The following is a 16287-nucleotide window of genomic DNA, read 5'->3' on the forward strand; positions in this document are numbered from 1 at the left end:
TGACAGTTTTCTGTAGATGTATCATTTATATGGGTCCCTTGGTCCAGCTAGCTCAGTCCTGTTCTTACTGGTGGTCGTTTTCCAGGATCCCAGACATAGAGGGGCCTTTCCTGTTGCCAGAGATTCTCTACCTGGAGACGCCAGGAACTGGATCCGGAACTGTTTGCATGCAAAGCATGGGCTGAAACTCTGCCCCATAACATAACCCACAGGGTGTGATGGATGGGGAGGAAAGACGGGAGAAGGCGCCATCTCTCTCATTTTTAAAGGAACTCTTCATATCCCATTGCCACATAAGGCCTGTGGGATGATGGTGAATGGAAATGTGCAACAAGCAGAAAAATAAGTCAGTTCACTGTGTGTGTGAAGTATTTTCATCTGCTTTGCAATTGTACTGGTGGCAGGAGTGATATTTACTCAACTGCACAAACCCAACTATAATCTCCCCTGTTATCTTGCCCTCGTTGATGCTGGAAGATCTTTGGAGGATAAGGAATAGAGTAAGAGTGTGTGTGTGCACGCGTGTGTGTGGGAAGGGATGCTGCAGTAGCCACCCTTGATCCCTTCTGCCCACCCTTGTGCCTAAAGATGCATCTGGTAGTACAAGGAAAGTTACATGAGAGGCTGTACATAGGACCTTTTCCGCATCTGAAGCCTACTCAAAGTCCTGCACCTTTGTAATCTTTCTTTACTGGACCACCAGGAGATATCTGCACCTTCCAGCCTTTTCTCAACAATCACTAGAAATTGTCCTTTTAAAAAGGATACTTGCAATTCTGAAAACAAATTCTGCACTAAATTACACATAGGATACAAGCTGCATGTGGGATAAAAGAATGTGCAATGCTGACCACATTGCTAAATATTGTAAAGGATTAGATTAGATGACGTTGGTCAAAGGGGACAACATATGTCTGGTTCTTTCCAATTCCCTTTAAGAAAAATCCAGAAGTCTAGAAACCAGGTTTGGAATATCACTACAGATGTTGCTCTTGCAAAGGCCAGTGTGGGTGAAAGATTGCAGGGAGTGATAAAGGTAAAGGTATCCCCTGTGCAAGCACCGGGTCATGTCTGACCCTTGGGGTGACGCCCTCTAGCATTTTCTTGGCAGACTCAATACGGGGTGGTTTGCCAGTGCCTTCCCCAGTCATTACCGTTTACCCCCCCAGCAAGCTGGGTACTCATTTTACCGACCTCGGAAGGATGGAAGGCTGAGTCAACCTTGAGCCAGCTGCTGGGATCGAACTCCCAGCCTCATGGGCAGAGCTTTCAGACTGCATGTCTGCTGTCTTACCATTCTGTGCCACAAGAGGCTCTTGCAGGGAGTGATGCCGTGTTATAAAAGCTGAATACATAGCCCTAAGAAACAAGAGTTTAGTCCTCTGACTCATTATTATTGTTCTTCTGGTGCCACCATGTGGTGATTTCACATACTGACTACGATAATACTTTTTGCAATCACAAACCCATTGGATGTGAGTTCAAATCCAGATCCAAGGAGACTGGATAATGGCTCGTTTTCTGAGCACGTGCACAATCTCATACCTGCAGTTAGCTATGTGTCCCAAGCAAGCAGCAAGTCCTATGAGGAAAGGCTGAGGGACTTGGGAATATTCAGCCTGGAGAAGAGGAGGGTGAGAGGGGACAGGATTGCTGTCTATAAGTATTTGAAAGGAGGACAGGAAAAGGTTCCTGTTAGCAGCAGAGGATAGGACCTGCAGTAATATGTTAAAATTATGTGCAGAACAGTACCAGCTAGAAATCAGGAAAAATCTTTTCAGTCAGAGTAGTTCAGCAGTGGAATCAGCTGCCTATGGAGGTGAATTCTCCCTCACTGACAGTCTTCAAGCAGCAGCCAGACAGATCTCAAAGATGCTTTAGGCTGATCCTGTATTGAGCAGGGGGTTAGACTGGATGGTCTGAATGGCTCCTTCCAACTCTATGATTCTATCTTTGTGTGTAACTTAATGCACTAGTTAAATTGCCTTATGATGCAGAAGTAGCTATCAGTACTGCTCATATTGGTGCCATTTTCCTTGCCTCCATTCCCAGTGGCTGCCTTTGCTCTTCATGCTAACAAAACACTTTTCCTGAGCCTTTAAAACAATTAACAATTGCCATATTGTTGCAGCACAACTGCATTACAATGATCTATTATAATGATCTCATATCTCTTAGAAATCGACTAATCCTAGGTTTCATTTTTTAGAAAAAGAAAGCATCTAATCACTTTCGTTGAGAGATATGAAATACAAGGTGAATCCTTTGTATCTCCAAAATGAAACAGGATAGACACTTGTTTGTACAAAACTGAAAGCTGGGAATTAGGAAGAAGTAACAGACCATGGGAATATCTTTTTATTTGTAGTTTTTTCCATCAAGTCACAGCTGACTTATAGAGACCCCCATAGGGCTTTCAAGGCAAGAGACGGGCAGAGATGGTTCGCAGAGTTGGTTTTTTTTGTGGCGACCCCCCCCCCCCCAGTCCCCTGGGGTGAAGAAATGGCAGCTGTGGGGGAAGACGGGCCTAAAACAAGGAAACAATGGGGGAAATCGGTGTGTGAATGCTCTGTTGTGAATGTGTCTGCATTCCCAGGGGCAACAGGAGTTACACAGAGCATCATTACCACGTGGAAGCAGCCACGGTTACAGAAGGCACGACAGTTGCTGCAATCACCAAAAGTTTTCTTTTTAATTTGCAAAACTTTTGTTGTGTAAACAGAAGTGGGTTTCTAACAGCTCAGCAATCACCTTCCAGATCATTGCAATTTGTCGATGATCAGTGTGATGTACTCTTCGGCCCTCTTAACAACACTTTGGAAATCTTCACAAGCTGGCTTCAATACCTTAACAGCATTTTCCAGGCAATCTGCAGCCATTTCAAGGCTGTTCTTGGGTGTCTGCCCCTGGAGAACTGCCCTTACAAAGCTGGTAAGTGAGTAAGCTATTGAAGGCATAGACTGAAGGCGAGCCTTCCCTCCAGACTTCCCTCCAGCCTTCCCTCCAGCAGGAGAGGATGAAGTGCTAGTTTCTGGAAGGGCTTTTGCAAGTTCTTCATCGGTCATGAGAAGTTCACCCACTCGCAGAGACATCACAGGTGAATTCGCTAATAACTTCAATGCAGTCTGCAGTTTTTCAGAGAGATTATTATTTTTCAGTAGGATTATAGCAATGGGACCACAGATCGTTGCAAAAGATCCCTGATAAAGGCCATAAATTTCCTTCACAAGTTTGACTTTTTTATCCATGGGTGATACAGGTTGAAGTATCTGAGCGTACAACGGGCCACTGACACATTGCTGGACGTCCTTGTCTTTCAACTCTACTGTCTCTTGCATGTCTTTCAGAGCACTCACCAGAAGCTGAAGGTTCTCCTTGATGCCGAGGTTTTCCCTCACAATAACATTGGGAAATTCAGTTCCAAGGTACTGGTTGAGCATTCGGAACATGGTGTTGGTGGAAGAGACAAAGATGTAGACACAGTCATACAGAGTACGGCTAGCATTGCATAGCCGTTGCTTATCTTTCTCAGCACCAAACATGGACATCATTTCCAAACAGGGAGAGGCCACACTGAAACGAAAAGCAAAATATACTAAGTGTACAAAGATCAGTTCCAAGCCTATCTGACTTATAAGCTTCTGCAAACCTCCAACAGCCACAGTATATTCAAAATAAAGAGACAAAGGTATTCTGTGCTGGACAAGATAGCTAGCTTTATAAAGATTTGCAAGAATTGTTCAAGTGCATTGTCCTGAGAAAAATAAAACAAAAACTTTATTAATCTGAAAGAGTAAAATAAATGCCAAAGTAAACAATGAAACTTTTTTTAAATGTGGGAATTTCCTTGAGCATGACACTAACTACAAAGGAGAACAATATCTGCACTAAATTATTGCTTTTCTAGCAGTATAGGGACAGAACAGCGACACCAGGGAGACAAGAAAATATGATTCTGTCAATTTCATCCCCTAAACTCATTTCAGTTTTCTATTCCCAACATGGCCACAATCCAATCCCATTATGCACTGCCATTGACCAAAAAATTCACAAGGGGAAGGGCAAAACATGAAATACTACAGCATAATTGACCCCATTAATGTTGAGAGATACATGAAGCACTGAGTTGCAGAAAATCAAAGATGAAGTTTTATCATTCCCCTACCCCCTGCTCTGTGCTTCTTGGATCAATCTGAACACATATTTAAACTTATGGTGGCAATGTAGGTTATGAATACTACCTAGCACGCCTCCAGTTGTGGACCATCTTAATAGACCATCTGAAACTCAACCTCTCCAAAACGGAGATCCTGTGGCTGGGTAGAAGAGGGTAGGATCAGGAAGCGTGTCTCCCATGCCTGGACGAGTTGCAATTAACACCTGCACCGTTTGCCAGAAATTTGGGAGTGATCTTTGATGCCTCCCTTTCTATGGAAGCTCAGGTCATGAAAGTAGACCGATTGGTGTTTTTCCATCTGCAACAAGTGCAGCTACTAGCATCCTCCCTGTCATCAGAACACTTGGCTACAGTGATCCATGCAAAGGGCACTTCCAGATTACTTCTGTAACTCACTTTACGCGGGCCCTACCCTTGGCTTTGATCTGGAAATGGCAGCTGGTGCAAAATGCAGTTGCATGGGTCCTCACATGTTGGAGGGCCTATATACAGCCCATGCTACGTCATCTGCTTCTGGGTCAACTTCAGGGTATTGGTTTTAACCTTTAAGGTGATGCACGGTCAGGGTCCCACTTATCTGTGGGACCACTTATCTGCTTATGCCCCCCGCAGGGCTCTTCGCTCAGTCGGTATGAATCTACTGGTTGTCCCAGGCCCCTGGGACATCCGCCTGGCCTCGGCCAGGACCAGGGCCTTTTCAGCCCTGGCCCTAATCTAGCGGAATGAGCTTCCGGAAGAGCTGAGGGCCCTGTCTGAGTTGTCAGCTTCAGCTTTCTGCAGGGCTTGCAAGATGGTGCTCTTCCACATGGCGTATAGTTGGGAAATAATTAAACTAGCTAGGTTGAATTGTGCTATATGTCTTTTGAAAACACTAATGAAATTTATATTTTATGATACCTTAGAAAAGAAATATCAATTTTTGCCTTTCTCTTTTCACTAAAAGCAGCCATGGCTAGGGGTATCAATCATGGAAATCACATGGGTAGATCAAAATTAGGTCTTATATGGTTGAGCTAATCTAAAATGTCCCTGCTAGTCCCTTATCTTGGCTTTGATGTTAGATTCAGTCCTCTGCCTTATTACCAGAGATGTCTAAGGACTGAACTATGTGTTACACTGTGGCTCAGGATTGAATCATCTCCAGTGTAGCTTAGCTTAAAAAGCATCTGGAAAGAGCCCAAGCTGTGTTTGGGTGGCAACACTCCTGAAAGTTTGTTTGTTTGTTTAAAGTCTCTTCCATTTTTTGATTGAAATCCCTCCTTGGCTATCAAGAAGGAAAGAAAAGGATGTTTCTCATTTCCCCTTTCTGCTGGAGCTAAAAGCAATCCTTAAGGGCTGGTTTCAACAGAGGAAAATGTGAGAGAAAATTATCCTTAATGACACTGCTTCAGTCCAATTCAGTCCAATTCCCACCACTGCTTTATAAAGCTAAACTACACATTGAAGAATCTGAACATGGATGCCTAGAATAAATGCGGTTTAACTCTTGCAACTGGCATTAACTCACATTAAGAGCTAAGATGCAAGTAATATTCATGCTCCTTGTAAATAACCTTTTGCAAATCCTACCTGTTTAAGTAAGACTGTTTTAGTTCAGTTCATGATGGTCCTAAGTCAGATTCTCACGCACATGAAGGATACCTTTCTTCCATCCTGCCAAAAGACCCAGGCACACAGACTAAAAGCTCAGCCTTACTCAGCACTGAAAACCACATGAAATATGCAACGTGAGCGGGAAGTCTATGCCTATTTTGCATTTTTGCTGCTAATAATAAAATATACATAGTATATGCATGAACTTGCAATTAGCCTTGATCTACTTGATCTACAGTATTTTTATTCCAAAATGGTGATTTCAAATTGGAACACTTACGGTAGCTCCTAAAGGATAGATTCAAATGAGTAGCCGTGTTGGTCTGAAGTAGCACAATAAAATCAGAGTCCAGTAGCACCTTTAAGACCAACAAAGATTTAATCAAGGTAGCTCCTAAAGAAAGCCCTGCTATGTGAGTGTCCATGCCCTGTCCTGGATAGTCCCGGCTAGCCCAATCTCATCATACCTTGGAAGCGAAGCATGGTTGGTCTGGTTAGTATTTGGATGGGAGACCACCTAAGAAGTCCAGAATCCCAACACAGAGGCAGGCAATGGCAATGCAGAGGCAGGCAATGGCAAAGAGAGCCAGTTTGGTGTAGTGGTTAGGAGTGCGGACTTCTAATCTGGCATGCCAGGTTTGATTCTGCACTTCCACACATGCAACCAGCTGGGTGACCTTGGGCTTGCCACGGCACTGATAAAACTGTCTTCTTCTTCTTCTTCTTCTTCTTCTTCTTCTTCTTCTTCCTCTGAATGTCTCTTGCCTTGAAACTCTACAGCTTTTCTCAATGTTTTTACTGTTGAGAATCCCCTGAAACATTCTTCTGGCTGTGGGATACCCCTATAAGTGGTGCGATTGTGCAGAACATGGTTTGGAAGCATAGCTGTGTACACGCTCACCCAGGGCCTTCCCCACCCTCTCCAGGCCCATCATTGGCCATTTGGGAAGGGTTTTTTTTATATGACAATATATGATTACATCACTATAAGTATTTAACAAATTTTAAAAAATATTAACAAACTCCCAACCATTTGGGAAACCCTTCCAGGGCTGTCAAGAAACCCTAGGGTTTCACATAATCCTGGTTCAGAAAGCCTGCTCTACCAGGTCAACATAAATCAGCTGTGACTGGATGGCTAAAAAAAGAAAGGAAAAAGGGGGCTCACAACCCGATTCTGTGAACTGCTATTTAGTTAATAAGGACACAGTATCTCCAGCCTCGTGACTTGTAATGCTGAGCTAGCATTGTGAGCAAGCCCATGACCCTGTATCAGCACAGTAGGGCAGTTCAGTATTAGTATACCAACGCTATCTATCAGCAGCAGGTTAGGAGCCAAAGATATGATGCCTACAAACAAACTTATTATGTAAAACTGAAAAATGAGGTAAGAGCTTCCTTTGATCATTTATAAGGTATGGATATGGTTAGGTAAGGAATATTATCAGTGGAGTTTAGAATAGCAAGAAAGGGAGAATTAGGTTCTTGATAGTCATGTATAAGCCAGAGAATGCTGGATGAACTAAGAAGTACACTGTTAAAGTATTATACATTTAGACTGTTTTTAATACCATTTTAAATACCATTATTTCCTCCAAGGAATTCTAGGAGTTGTAGTTTGTTGAGATGTTTAGTGCAGATGAGTGTGCTGAGTATTCTATTAGATTCATAACCTTCCTCAGACCTACAATTCCCAGAGTTTGTTTGCTTTTTTGAAAGATTAACTGTTATTCCCATTTACACCTGTAGTGCAGATCTAATACTATTTGCTTATGTCTATGGTAGAAATCCTCCACCTTGTTGAACCAATGGGCACTTTTGGAAATTTGTGAACAGGTATTGGTTGCTAACATTAAAATGACTGCCAACACAGTAGGTAGAACCAATGGCAAAATGGCTGCCATGAAGGCTGGTCCAGTCAAAAAATATTGAGACGCTCCATGGCTAGCTTCCTCATATAATGGTGACATCTATTTCAAAATGCATACTCCCTGCATAAACAATGTCTCCTTGGTCTTTCTGAATCACTTCCTACTATAATAAAGTAGAGGAAAGATGGAATCAGCACTTTGATTTGGGAAAGAGCAAGTGGGCTCCAGGAAATACAGTTGGCCTATAGCAACCCTTCATCTTTCTTTATCAGATTATCTTCACAGAATGAAATTAAGTGATCTCCTCTATCCAAACAACCCAAAGAGACGCCAGGATGTCATTGACCTGCATCAGCAACTGCTCGCTTGCATGCAACTCAATTTTAAGGCAACCAATGAACTGATTGGAGCACTGAATGCACATCTGGAGGCCAAGATAATTCACATTAAAATGAAAGAGGGAGGTACCATCAAAGAGAACTGCGACATTATTATACAAGCCATGTGTGATATTCAGCAAACGTTGGTGAATTTTGACAAAGAAATTAAGGAAAAGCTAGAACCAGTAATGTATCAAAAGCTTTATGATATTAAACAGCCTGAGCTGGAAAAAATTGCCACAGCTCATAAAATTGTTTCTATTGTTCTTGGAGAGGCTACTGCTACTGCAGGGGCAGTAGTGGTAAAATTAATAGGTTCAAATATTATAAAGGTTATGGTTAACAAACTAGCTGCGCTGCTTTCTCAGATCGGGCTATCGATCCTTGGGGGCATTGGCATTAGTGTTCTGGGGCTTGGCATTGAAATCATTCTTCATGCCATCTTGGGAGCAGTGGAAAGAGATCACCTTCTGGCATGTATTCAGAGCTATGAGCAACATCTGGCGGAATTTAAGGATGCCTCGGAGACATATCAGTGTGCTATCAATGAAGTAAGCGCACTGGTGAAAGACAAAGTGGAGTAACTTGGGAATGTTCTTGTTCGTGGATGACTACATCAAACACATTACAATATAATTGAAACGGCTTTTTCTTTTGCAATTATAGTTAGAACAGATCACTGTAAAGACAGGGAATTGGAATCAAGGTCTGTTTCTGTCATTGGGAGGGGTCAATATTCTTTTGCTGATTTATTTCCTGATCTCATGGCAACCCCCTAATTCACCCGTCATGCTGTTCCTGAGAGTCCCCTATCCCCAATGAGCTCCGGTGTGTGTATTGAGGGTGGGGGAAGCAGAAAATTTCCATTTTGCTGAAGCAACTGCCTTCCTTTACTGAAAGCCAAGATTTGGTGCCAACCCAAAGTGTGCTGCAGGTATGCAAAATTCATAAACACCGCTCAATATTTGTTGGTGTGTGAAATGAGATCATTCTTCTAGAGTAGTACACAGAGAAGACCACTGCTCCAAGAATGTATTGAGCCCATATGAATTCTTGGAGAAGGTGGCTAATGAACAGTACAAATCTCCCTCCGTCTAATTTTCCACTGACATTTAAGAGCCATATTTGCATCATGTCATACTTAATCCAACAACAAAGAATGGACTGCTATTATTATTTAGAATAGCTCACCTCTCCGGAAGAATCATAGAATGGGTGTGTTTTGCTTTTTTTGCTGTGTACTTTGCCAGCAATGTTCTGACATTGCAAGTCAGAACTTTCATTTTCAAACCTAAGTCCTAGTGAATTGAATGATACATTAGCTTCAATGCACAGTTTTATAGAATTCCAACTTAAATTTTTAGGATGGGCCATCAGTAATCCACATACTTTGCCCAGTAGAGACAAGTCACGGCACATACAGTAACACAGCAGTCTGCACGGGCTAATCTGCAAAAAATTTTCAAGCAATGAACACGATTTGAGCACGTTTATATGTAAATTAACTGTACCATATTGGAACTAAGTGAAGAAGAAGAGTTGGTTCTTATATGCTGTTTTTCTCTACCCGAAGGAGGCTGTGGCTTACAATCCCTTTACTCAATGTTATGCACTGTGGCTTGTTCTTCCAGTTGTGTACTGTTGACAGAGGGACACAACATTGGGAATAAAGGTCCCACAAGGCTTTAGAAAAGGAACAGATCTAGTGATCCATGTAAGCTACATTGGGGGTAAAAGCCTGGGGAGGAAAGGGACAATGCAGGGTATGATGCCAGGGAGTCCCCCCTCCAAAGCAACCGCTTTCTGCAGGGGAATCTCTGTAATCTGGAGATCAACTGTAATAGCGGGAGAGCTCCAATCCCCACTTGGAAGTTGGCAACCCTATGACAGCAGGTCCTGCTCGCATGGTGATTGGAGAGAGGAGAGAGAGGGAGGAACTCCTAAGAGCAGAATTTTGGGTAAACAGAGCAGACAAAGGAAACTGATCTATCTGGACTCCTTTCAAAGTGACAGTGTGCTTAGCCCAAGGAACATGGCACAGTCCTGTTTCCAACACAGGTAATGCAGTCCTGAACAGTGTTACACCTTGTATGCCATTACCTTCAACACTAAGCCCCTTGACTTCTACAGTGTTTAGTACTGCACTGTCAGCTTCCTGGGAGGGAACACTTGGGAGGCCAAAACAGCCCCGTAAAGCTTCTGATACCCCCCCCCCCATCATGTCCCCTGAAGGAAGAGGCCGCATTGGGGACAGGCCATGTGGCGACCACTGGAGGTACTGTCTATACAATGGTACCATGCAATTCAGACAGACTTTGCCCCGGGAAAAGCTACCAGGAAGATGGAATAATGGAAAGCTGAAGAAGGAAAGAAGGAAAAGGGCAATGTCTCTGTGACTTTCAGTGAAGGGAAAGAGGAAATAGCCAGGGAAGAGAGGAGATACTCCTTGCAACTCTTTGTGGGTCCCTACTTATAAAATGCTAAATACAATACCATACCCTACAATGAATTAAATGCTTCCTCTGCAAGAGGCCAATAGGTGCTGATACCCACTGGATACTTACTAATGCCATTATGCATTTGGTGAACTGGCAGGTAACCTCTCACAGTTCTCAAATATCTTATTACATGTTTATACAAATTAAGAAATGACTTGGGCACTTATTTTCTGAATGTGACTTAAAGGCTGGCAATATGGAAACAGTGAAATTTTATTCTTTGCAATCTTAATTTTTGCAAGTCATGTAATAAAATTCTTGAAAAGGCAAGACTTTGAAATGGGATATAAATTATGCACATTTAAATGTAAAAGTTCTAATATATTGTGATGTACTCCTTTCAGAAAAATTATTACAAACACAGAATTAATACAATTTCCTTACCTGTCTTTTTGTAGTTATTCCATTTGTATATGCTCCATCCAAAATCAGTCTAGGACCAAATAATGAAATATTCTTACTTACACACATTTATACAAGAAACATAAACAAGACTTTATTATTATATACATATTACACAGAGAGATACATACATCAAGCACACACTTATCTACAAGGTCATTTTGATTTTAGTGTCATAAAATTAATGTACCATGTATGCTTCATCACTTCAAATGGTGAGGCTAATATCCAAGCTAGCTTGTCGGTTATTCTCTTTCCCCTCTGCATTCCCTTGGTCTTTTTCCTGACTTTCTTTCTTTACAGGATACAAATCTTTTTGTGTTACAATCATTGTAAGATGCATCATTAAGACCGTTTATGCACTGGGAACTTCACTGCCCCAGTTCCCACGCAGGAGAACAAATCGGGTGTGGATGAGGTGCTCTGGGCCAAATGCCCCCTTGTATGGGTGCAAAAAGAGGTGGGGCAACCTGCCACGACTAAAACTCCAGCCCCCAGCCCCGCATGAAACCTCCAGTGCATAAACGGTCTAACTGAGCGCAACTGGAGATATACCAGGAGTTTGACCTTACAAGTAGCAAGTTTCTAGCCACACACTTTTACTGACAGAACAGTGGAACAGGGACAAAGGTTTCTGCCAATTTCCCTTCCGACTGCAGGCGTCCAACTTTGCTGATTCCCAGGAGCAAAATTTGGGAGCAGGCGTAGTAGCAGGAGTCCCACTCTGCAAAGTTAATGGATGGCTGGATACACATCATTATGTCCACAAAGGAAGAACACATAGAAGCACATCTGCTTAACATATTTCTTCTCTTTTAAAATGACTTAAGATTTTACTATAAGCAAAAAAGAACTAGGTTGCTATAGTAGATGAAATCATAGAATCATAGAGTTGGAAGGGGCCATACAGGCCATCTAGTCCAACCCCCTGCTCAACGCAGGATTAGCCCTAAGCATCCTAAAGCATCCAAGAAAAGTGTGTATCCAACCTTTGCTTGAAGACTGCCAGTGAGGGGGCGCTCACCACCTCCTTAGGCAGCCTATTCCACTGCTGAACTACTCTGACTGTGAAAAACTTTTTCCTGATATCTAGCCTATATCGTTGTACTTGAAGTTTAAACCCATTACTGCGTGTCCTCTCCTCTGCAGCCAGCAGAAACAGCATCCTGCCCTCCTCCAAGTGACAACCTTTCAAATACTTAAAGAGGGCTATCATGTCCCCTCTCAACCTCCTTTTCTCCAGGCTGAACATTCCCAAGTCCCTCAACCTATCTTCATAGGTCTTGGTCCCTTGGCCCCAGATCATCTTCGGCGCTCTCCTCTGTACCCTTTCAATTTTATCGATGTCCTTCTTGAAGTGAGGCCTCCAGAACTGCACACAGTACTCCAGGTGTGGTCTGACCAGCGCCGTATACAATGGGACTACGACATCTTGTGATTTTGATGTGATGCCTTTGTTGATACAGCCCCAAATGGCATTTGCCTTTTTTACCACTGCATCACACTGCCTGCTCATGTTTAGTTTACAATCTACAAGTACCCCAAGGTCTCGTTCACACACAGTGCTACCTAGAAGCGTATCCCCCATCCAGTAGGAATGCTTTTCATTTTTCTGACTCAGATGCAGAACTTTACACTTATCTTTATTAAATTGCATCTTGTTCTCATTTGCCCATTTTTCCATTGTGTTCAGATCTCGTTGAACTCTGTCTCTATCTTCCGGAGTATTTGCCAGTCCTCCCAATTTGGTGTCATCTGCAAACTTGATGAGTAGTCCCTCCACCCCCTCATCTATATCATTAATAAATATGTTAAAAAGTGCCGGGCCGAGCACCGAACCCTGAGGTACCCCGCTACTCACCTCTCTCCAGTCTGATGAAACACCATTGACAACAACTCTTTGAGTGCGGTTCTCTAACCAATTCCCTATCCACCTAACTATCTGAAAATCCAGATTGCAGTCCTTCAATTTATTCATCAGAACATCATGGGGAACCTTGTCAAAAGCTTTACTAAAATCCAAGTAAATGACATCAACCGAATTTCCACGATCCAGCAAACCTGTTACTTGGTCAAAAAAGGAAACCAGGTTGGTCTGGCAGGACCTGTTGGAGACAAATCCATGCTGACTTCCTTGGATCACCAAATTGTCCTCCAGATGTTTGCAGATCGCTCCCTTTAATATCTGCTCCATTATCTTCCCCACAACAGAGGTCAGACTCACTGGTCTGTAGTTTCCCGGGTCATCCTTCCTCCCTTTTTTGAAGATCGGAATAACGTTTGCTCTTTTCCAGTCCTCCGGGACATCTCCAGTCCTTAAAGAGGTTCCGAAGATGATGGACAAGGGCTGTGCAAGTTCTCTGGAAAGTTCTTTGAGTACTCTCGGGTGCATTTCATCTGGACCAGGGGATTTGAACTCATCCAGTGCAGCTAAATGCCTCTCGACAACCTCTCTATCCATGTTAACCTGCCACCCAGACACTATCCTTTGGCTACAGCCATCTCTAGATGTGCCTAAACACTTTGACCTGTGGGAAAAAACAGATGTAAAATAGGCACTAAGCCTTTCTGCTTTCTCTGCATCTTTCGTTAGAGTTTGTCCATCCGCACCCAACAGCGGGCCTATTGCCTCCTTTACTTTACATTTGCTCCTCACGTAACTGAAAAATCTTTTCTTGTTACAATGGGCTTCCCTGGCCAATCTTAGCTCACTCTCAGCTTTGGCCTTTCTGATGATTGATCTACAGTGCCTAGTAACCTGTAGGTACTCTTCTTTAGAGCTCTGTCCTTCCCTCCATTTCCTGAACATTTTCCTTTTCTTTCTTAGTTCCTCTTGAAGTTCTCTGTTCATCCAAATAGTCTTCTTAGAGCTCCTGCAGTGTTTTCGTATTTCTGGAATAGTCATTGATTGAGCATGCAATAGCTCTTGTTTGAGTAGCGCCCACCCTTCACATGCTCCTTTCCCTTCCAGCATTCTCGTCCATGGTATGACACTCATCATGTCTCTGAGTTTATTAAAGTTTGCCCTACGAAAATCCAACATCCGCGTCTGGCTACAAGCTTCCTTGGCTCCCCATCTCAAAAGGAATTCTATGAGGACATGGTCACTTCCCCCTAGGGTCCCCACCTCCTTCACCTCATCCACCAACTCTTGCCTGTTGGTCAGTATTAAGTCCAGTATGGCTGAACCTCTTGTGGGTTCATCTACCATTTGATAAATGAAATTGTCAGCCAGGCAGGTCAGAAACTTGCATGACTGAGGACGCTTCGCAGAGTTAGTTTCCCAGCACACATCTGGGAAATTGAAGTCACCCATGATGACAAGGTCCTGCCGTTTGGATATTTTCTCAAGCTGCTCACAAAGTGCAGCATCCACATCCTCTCGTTGGTCAGGCGGTCGGTAGCAGACACCAACCACCACACTGTTTGTTTTCCCCTCGCTTATTTTCACCCAGATGCTTTGATTAAACAATATGATTAAACAATAAATAATATAAAATTAAGAAAAGAATGTCACTAAGAATGAATGTACAATTTCATGCGATCTTAACTAGTATCTAGAAAAGGGGCAGGAAGCCAGTGTATAAACTGTGGCAGGACACACAATGAGAGAGAAGGTGGTATGATGGGCCTGATCTTGTCAGATCTCAGAAGCGGAGCAAGGTCAGCCCTGGTTAGTACTTGAATGGGAGTTCCCTCAAGAAAGATGGAAGAGGAAGGCAATGGCAAACCACCTGTGCATCTCATTTTCCTTGAAAGCTCTTTGTTAGGGTCCTATAAGTCAACTGCAACTTGACAGCACTTTACACAGGAACAAACAGTAGTTAGTTAAGTCATAACTCTCCAGCAAGAATATCATTACACAAACAGACAAACCATCCCAGGTACAGCTTGTATTCACCTTATTATGGGTCCTTGGAAAGAGACAAAAAGAAAGAAAGGAATGTCCAACAGGAAACAAAAGTGCAGGGGCAGCTTCCCTTGGTCATATGCTGCTATCTGTGGTAGTGCAAATGGTGACTTCACAAAGGTGACTAATCTTGAATGATACAAAGGACATGGCAACGACCTCATAGGCACTTAAGGGGAAGAGCTGGACAAGATGAAATAGACTGAGCTAAAAGGTAGCAGACCATGTTTTCTTGTGCATGTGTGTTTTGTCACTCTCTGAGATATTTTTGTATATTGATCTGAAGAAAACTGTACGTGAGAGCCACATTCTTCAAAATATCGGTTCTGATTAAAGGAGCATCATTTCAGTACAAACAGCTCATAATTGTTTTTGTGAACTATAATTGAACTCAAAATGACTGATTAGCTGTTTTAGCAAAGAATTATCATACGGCATAATTTGGTTACTATGACAGTTTACTAATTTGCCACTAATTTACTTTTACCTTATATATGTACTCTTATAATCCTTGTTCCATTTGTCTGAGGGAGAGTGCTTGACCTCGAAAGTTCACGCCCTGAATAAATCTTTGTTGGTCTTAAAGGTGCTATTGGACTCCATTTTTGTTGTGCTACTTCAGACCAACACGGCTACCCACTTGAATCTATCTTGCTGCGCTGTTACTGATCTCGCATCCACTGCTGCCAAAGTCTGTTTGCTAGAATTCACTTCCCCTGCAAATCTCATCAATGTGCACATGAAAGCTGGGGGGGGGGGGGGGCGGTTGATGTATTTATTTCGATTTATACGCCGCCCTTCCCGAGTAACGGGCTCTAGGCAGTTCACAATTTTTTCAATTAAAACATCCACGGTACGCGGACTGTTAAAAACACCCACGGTAGATTACATTTCTTAAAATAACCCAACTTCTAAAATCTAGTTCCAGTATGCCAATTTCCCAGACGGTTCCAACCCCATGAGGCGAGCATCTGAAGCCCAAGAGACGTTTTGTCCTCATTTATGCCATACTCGGCGCAGGGGCTTCTCGAAGAGGCAGCGGGGGCCAAGACACGCGTGTATTTCACGCCAGCAAATCCTTCCTTGTGCGGACTGAGGCTTTTGGCTCCAACTCGACCGCACTTCACAACGACCATTATTTCCTTCTCGGTAGAGCAGCGACATGTCAAAGAAAGGCCGCGAGGCCGGCGAAAGCTGCGACTTCCACTCGGAAACTACCGACCGAGCGGCCGCCGCCGCTTTCCTTTTGCTTTCTAGACCGCCTCGCCAGAGAGGGGCGCTACTGGCGGCATAAGGCCAGCCCTCACCGAACCTCTATGATCGCGCAGTCGCACTACGTCGCTGCCGGAACGCTAGAGAAATGCTGCAGCCGCGCGTCGCCACCGTCCCTTCCTGCCTCCTCCCGTCCCCACAGTGGCTCGGCCTCCCTCTCCCAGGCGACGCGCCTCGAGGGAGC

At 43.4% G+C, this 16287-nt stretch overlaps 2 protein-coding genes across 4 annotated transcripts; one reads left to right on the forward strand and one right to left on the reverse strand.

The window, feature by feature from the left end:
- Window positions 1-2673: 2673 nt before the first annotated feature.
- C5H12orf60 (chromosome 5 C12orf60 homolog) lies at window positions 2674-16276 on the reverse strand. 3 transcript variants are annotated; one of them, XM_077339239.1, is made up of 4 exons: window positions 14823-14955; window positions 10904-10952; window positions 5747-5830; window positions 2674-3573 (listed from the first exon to the last, which is right to left on the reverse strand). In XM_077339239.1, the coding sequence occupies exon 4, from the start codon at window positions 3549-3551 to the stop codon at window positions 2760-2762; it is 792 nt and encodes a 263-aa protein (XP_077195354.1). In that variant the 5' UTR covers window positions 3552-3573; window positions 5747-5830; window positions 10904-10952; window positions 14823-14955; the 3' UTR covers window positions 2674-2759. The 3 variants fall into 3 exon arrangements, with proteins under 3 accessions (XP_077195354.1, XP_077195356.1, XP_077195357.1); XM_077339241.1 differs by having other exon boundaries at window positions 5747-5879; XM_077339242.1 differs by lacking the exons at window positions 10904-10952; window positions 14823-14955 and adding an exon at window positions 16144-16276.
- SMCO3 (single-pass membrane protein with coiled-coil domains 3) lies at window positions 7037-10919 on the forward strand. Its single transcript, XM_077339243.1, has 2 exons — window positions 7037-7157; window positions 7914-10919. The coding sequence occupies exon 2, from the start codon at window positions 7928-7930 to the stop codon at window positions 8603-8605; it is 678 nt and encodes a 225-aa protein (XP_077195358.1). The 5' UTR covers window positions 7037-7157; window positions 7914-7927; the 3' UTR covers window positions 8606-10919.
- Window positions 16277-16287: the final 11 nt, after the last annotated feature.

This window comes from Paroedura picta, chromosome 5 (genome assembly GCF_049243985.1).
Source record: "Paroedura picta isolate Pp20150507F chromosome 5, Ppicta_v3.0, whole genome shotgun sequence".
In the NCBI taxonomy this organism is placed as follows: Eukaryota; Metazoa; Chordata; class Lepidosauria; order Squamata; family Gekkonidae; genus Paroedura; species Paroedura picta.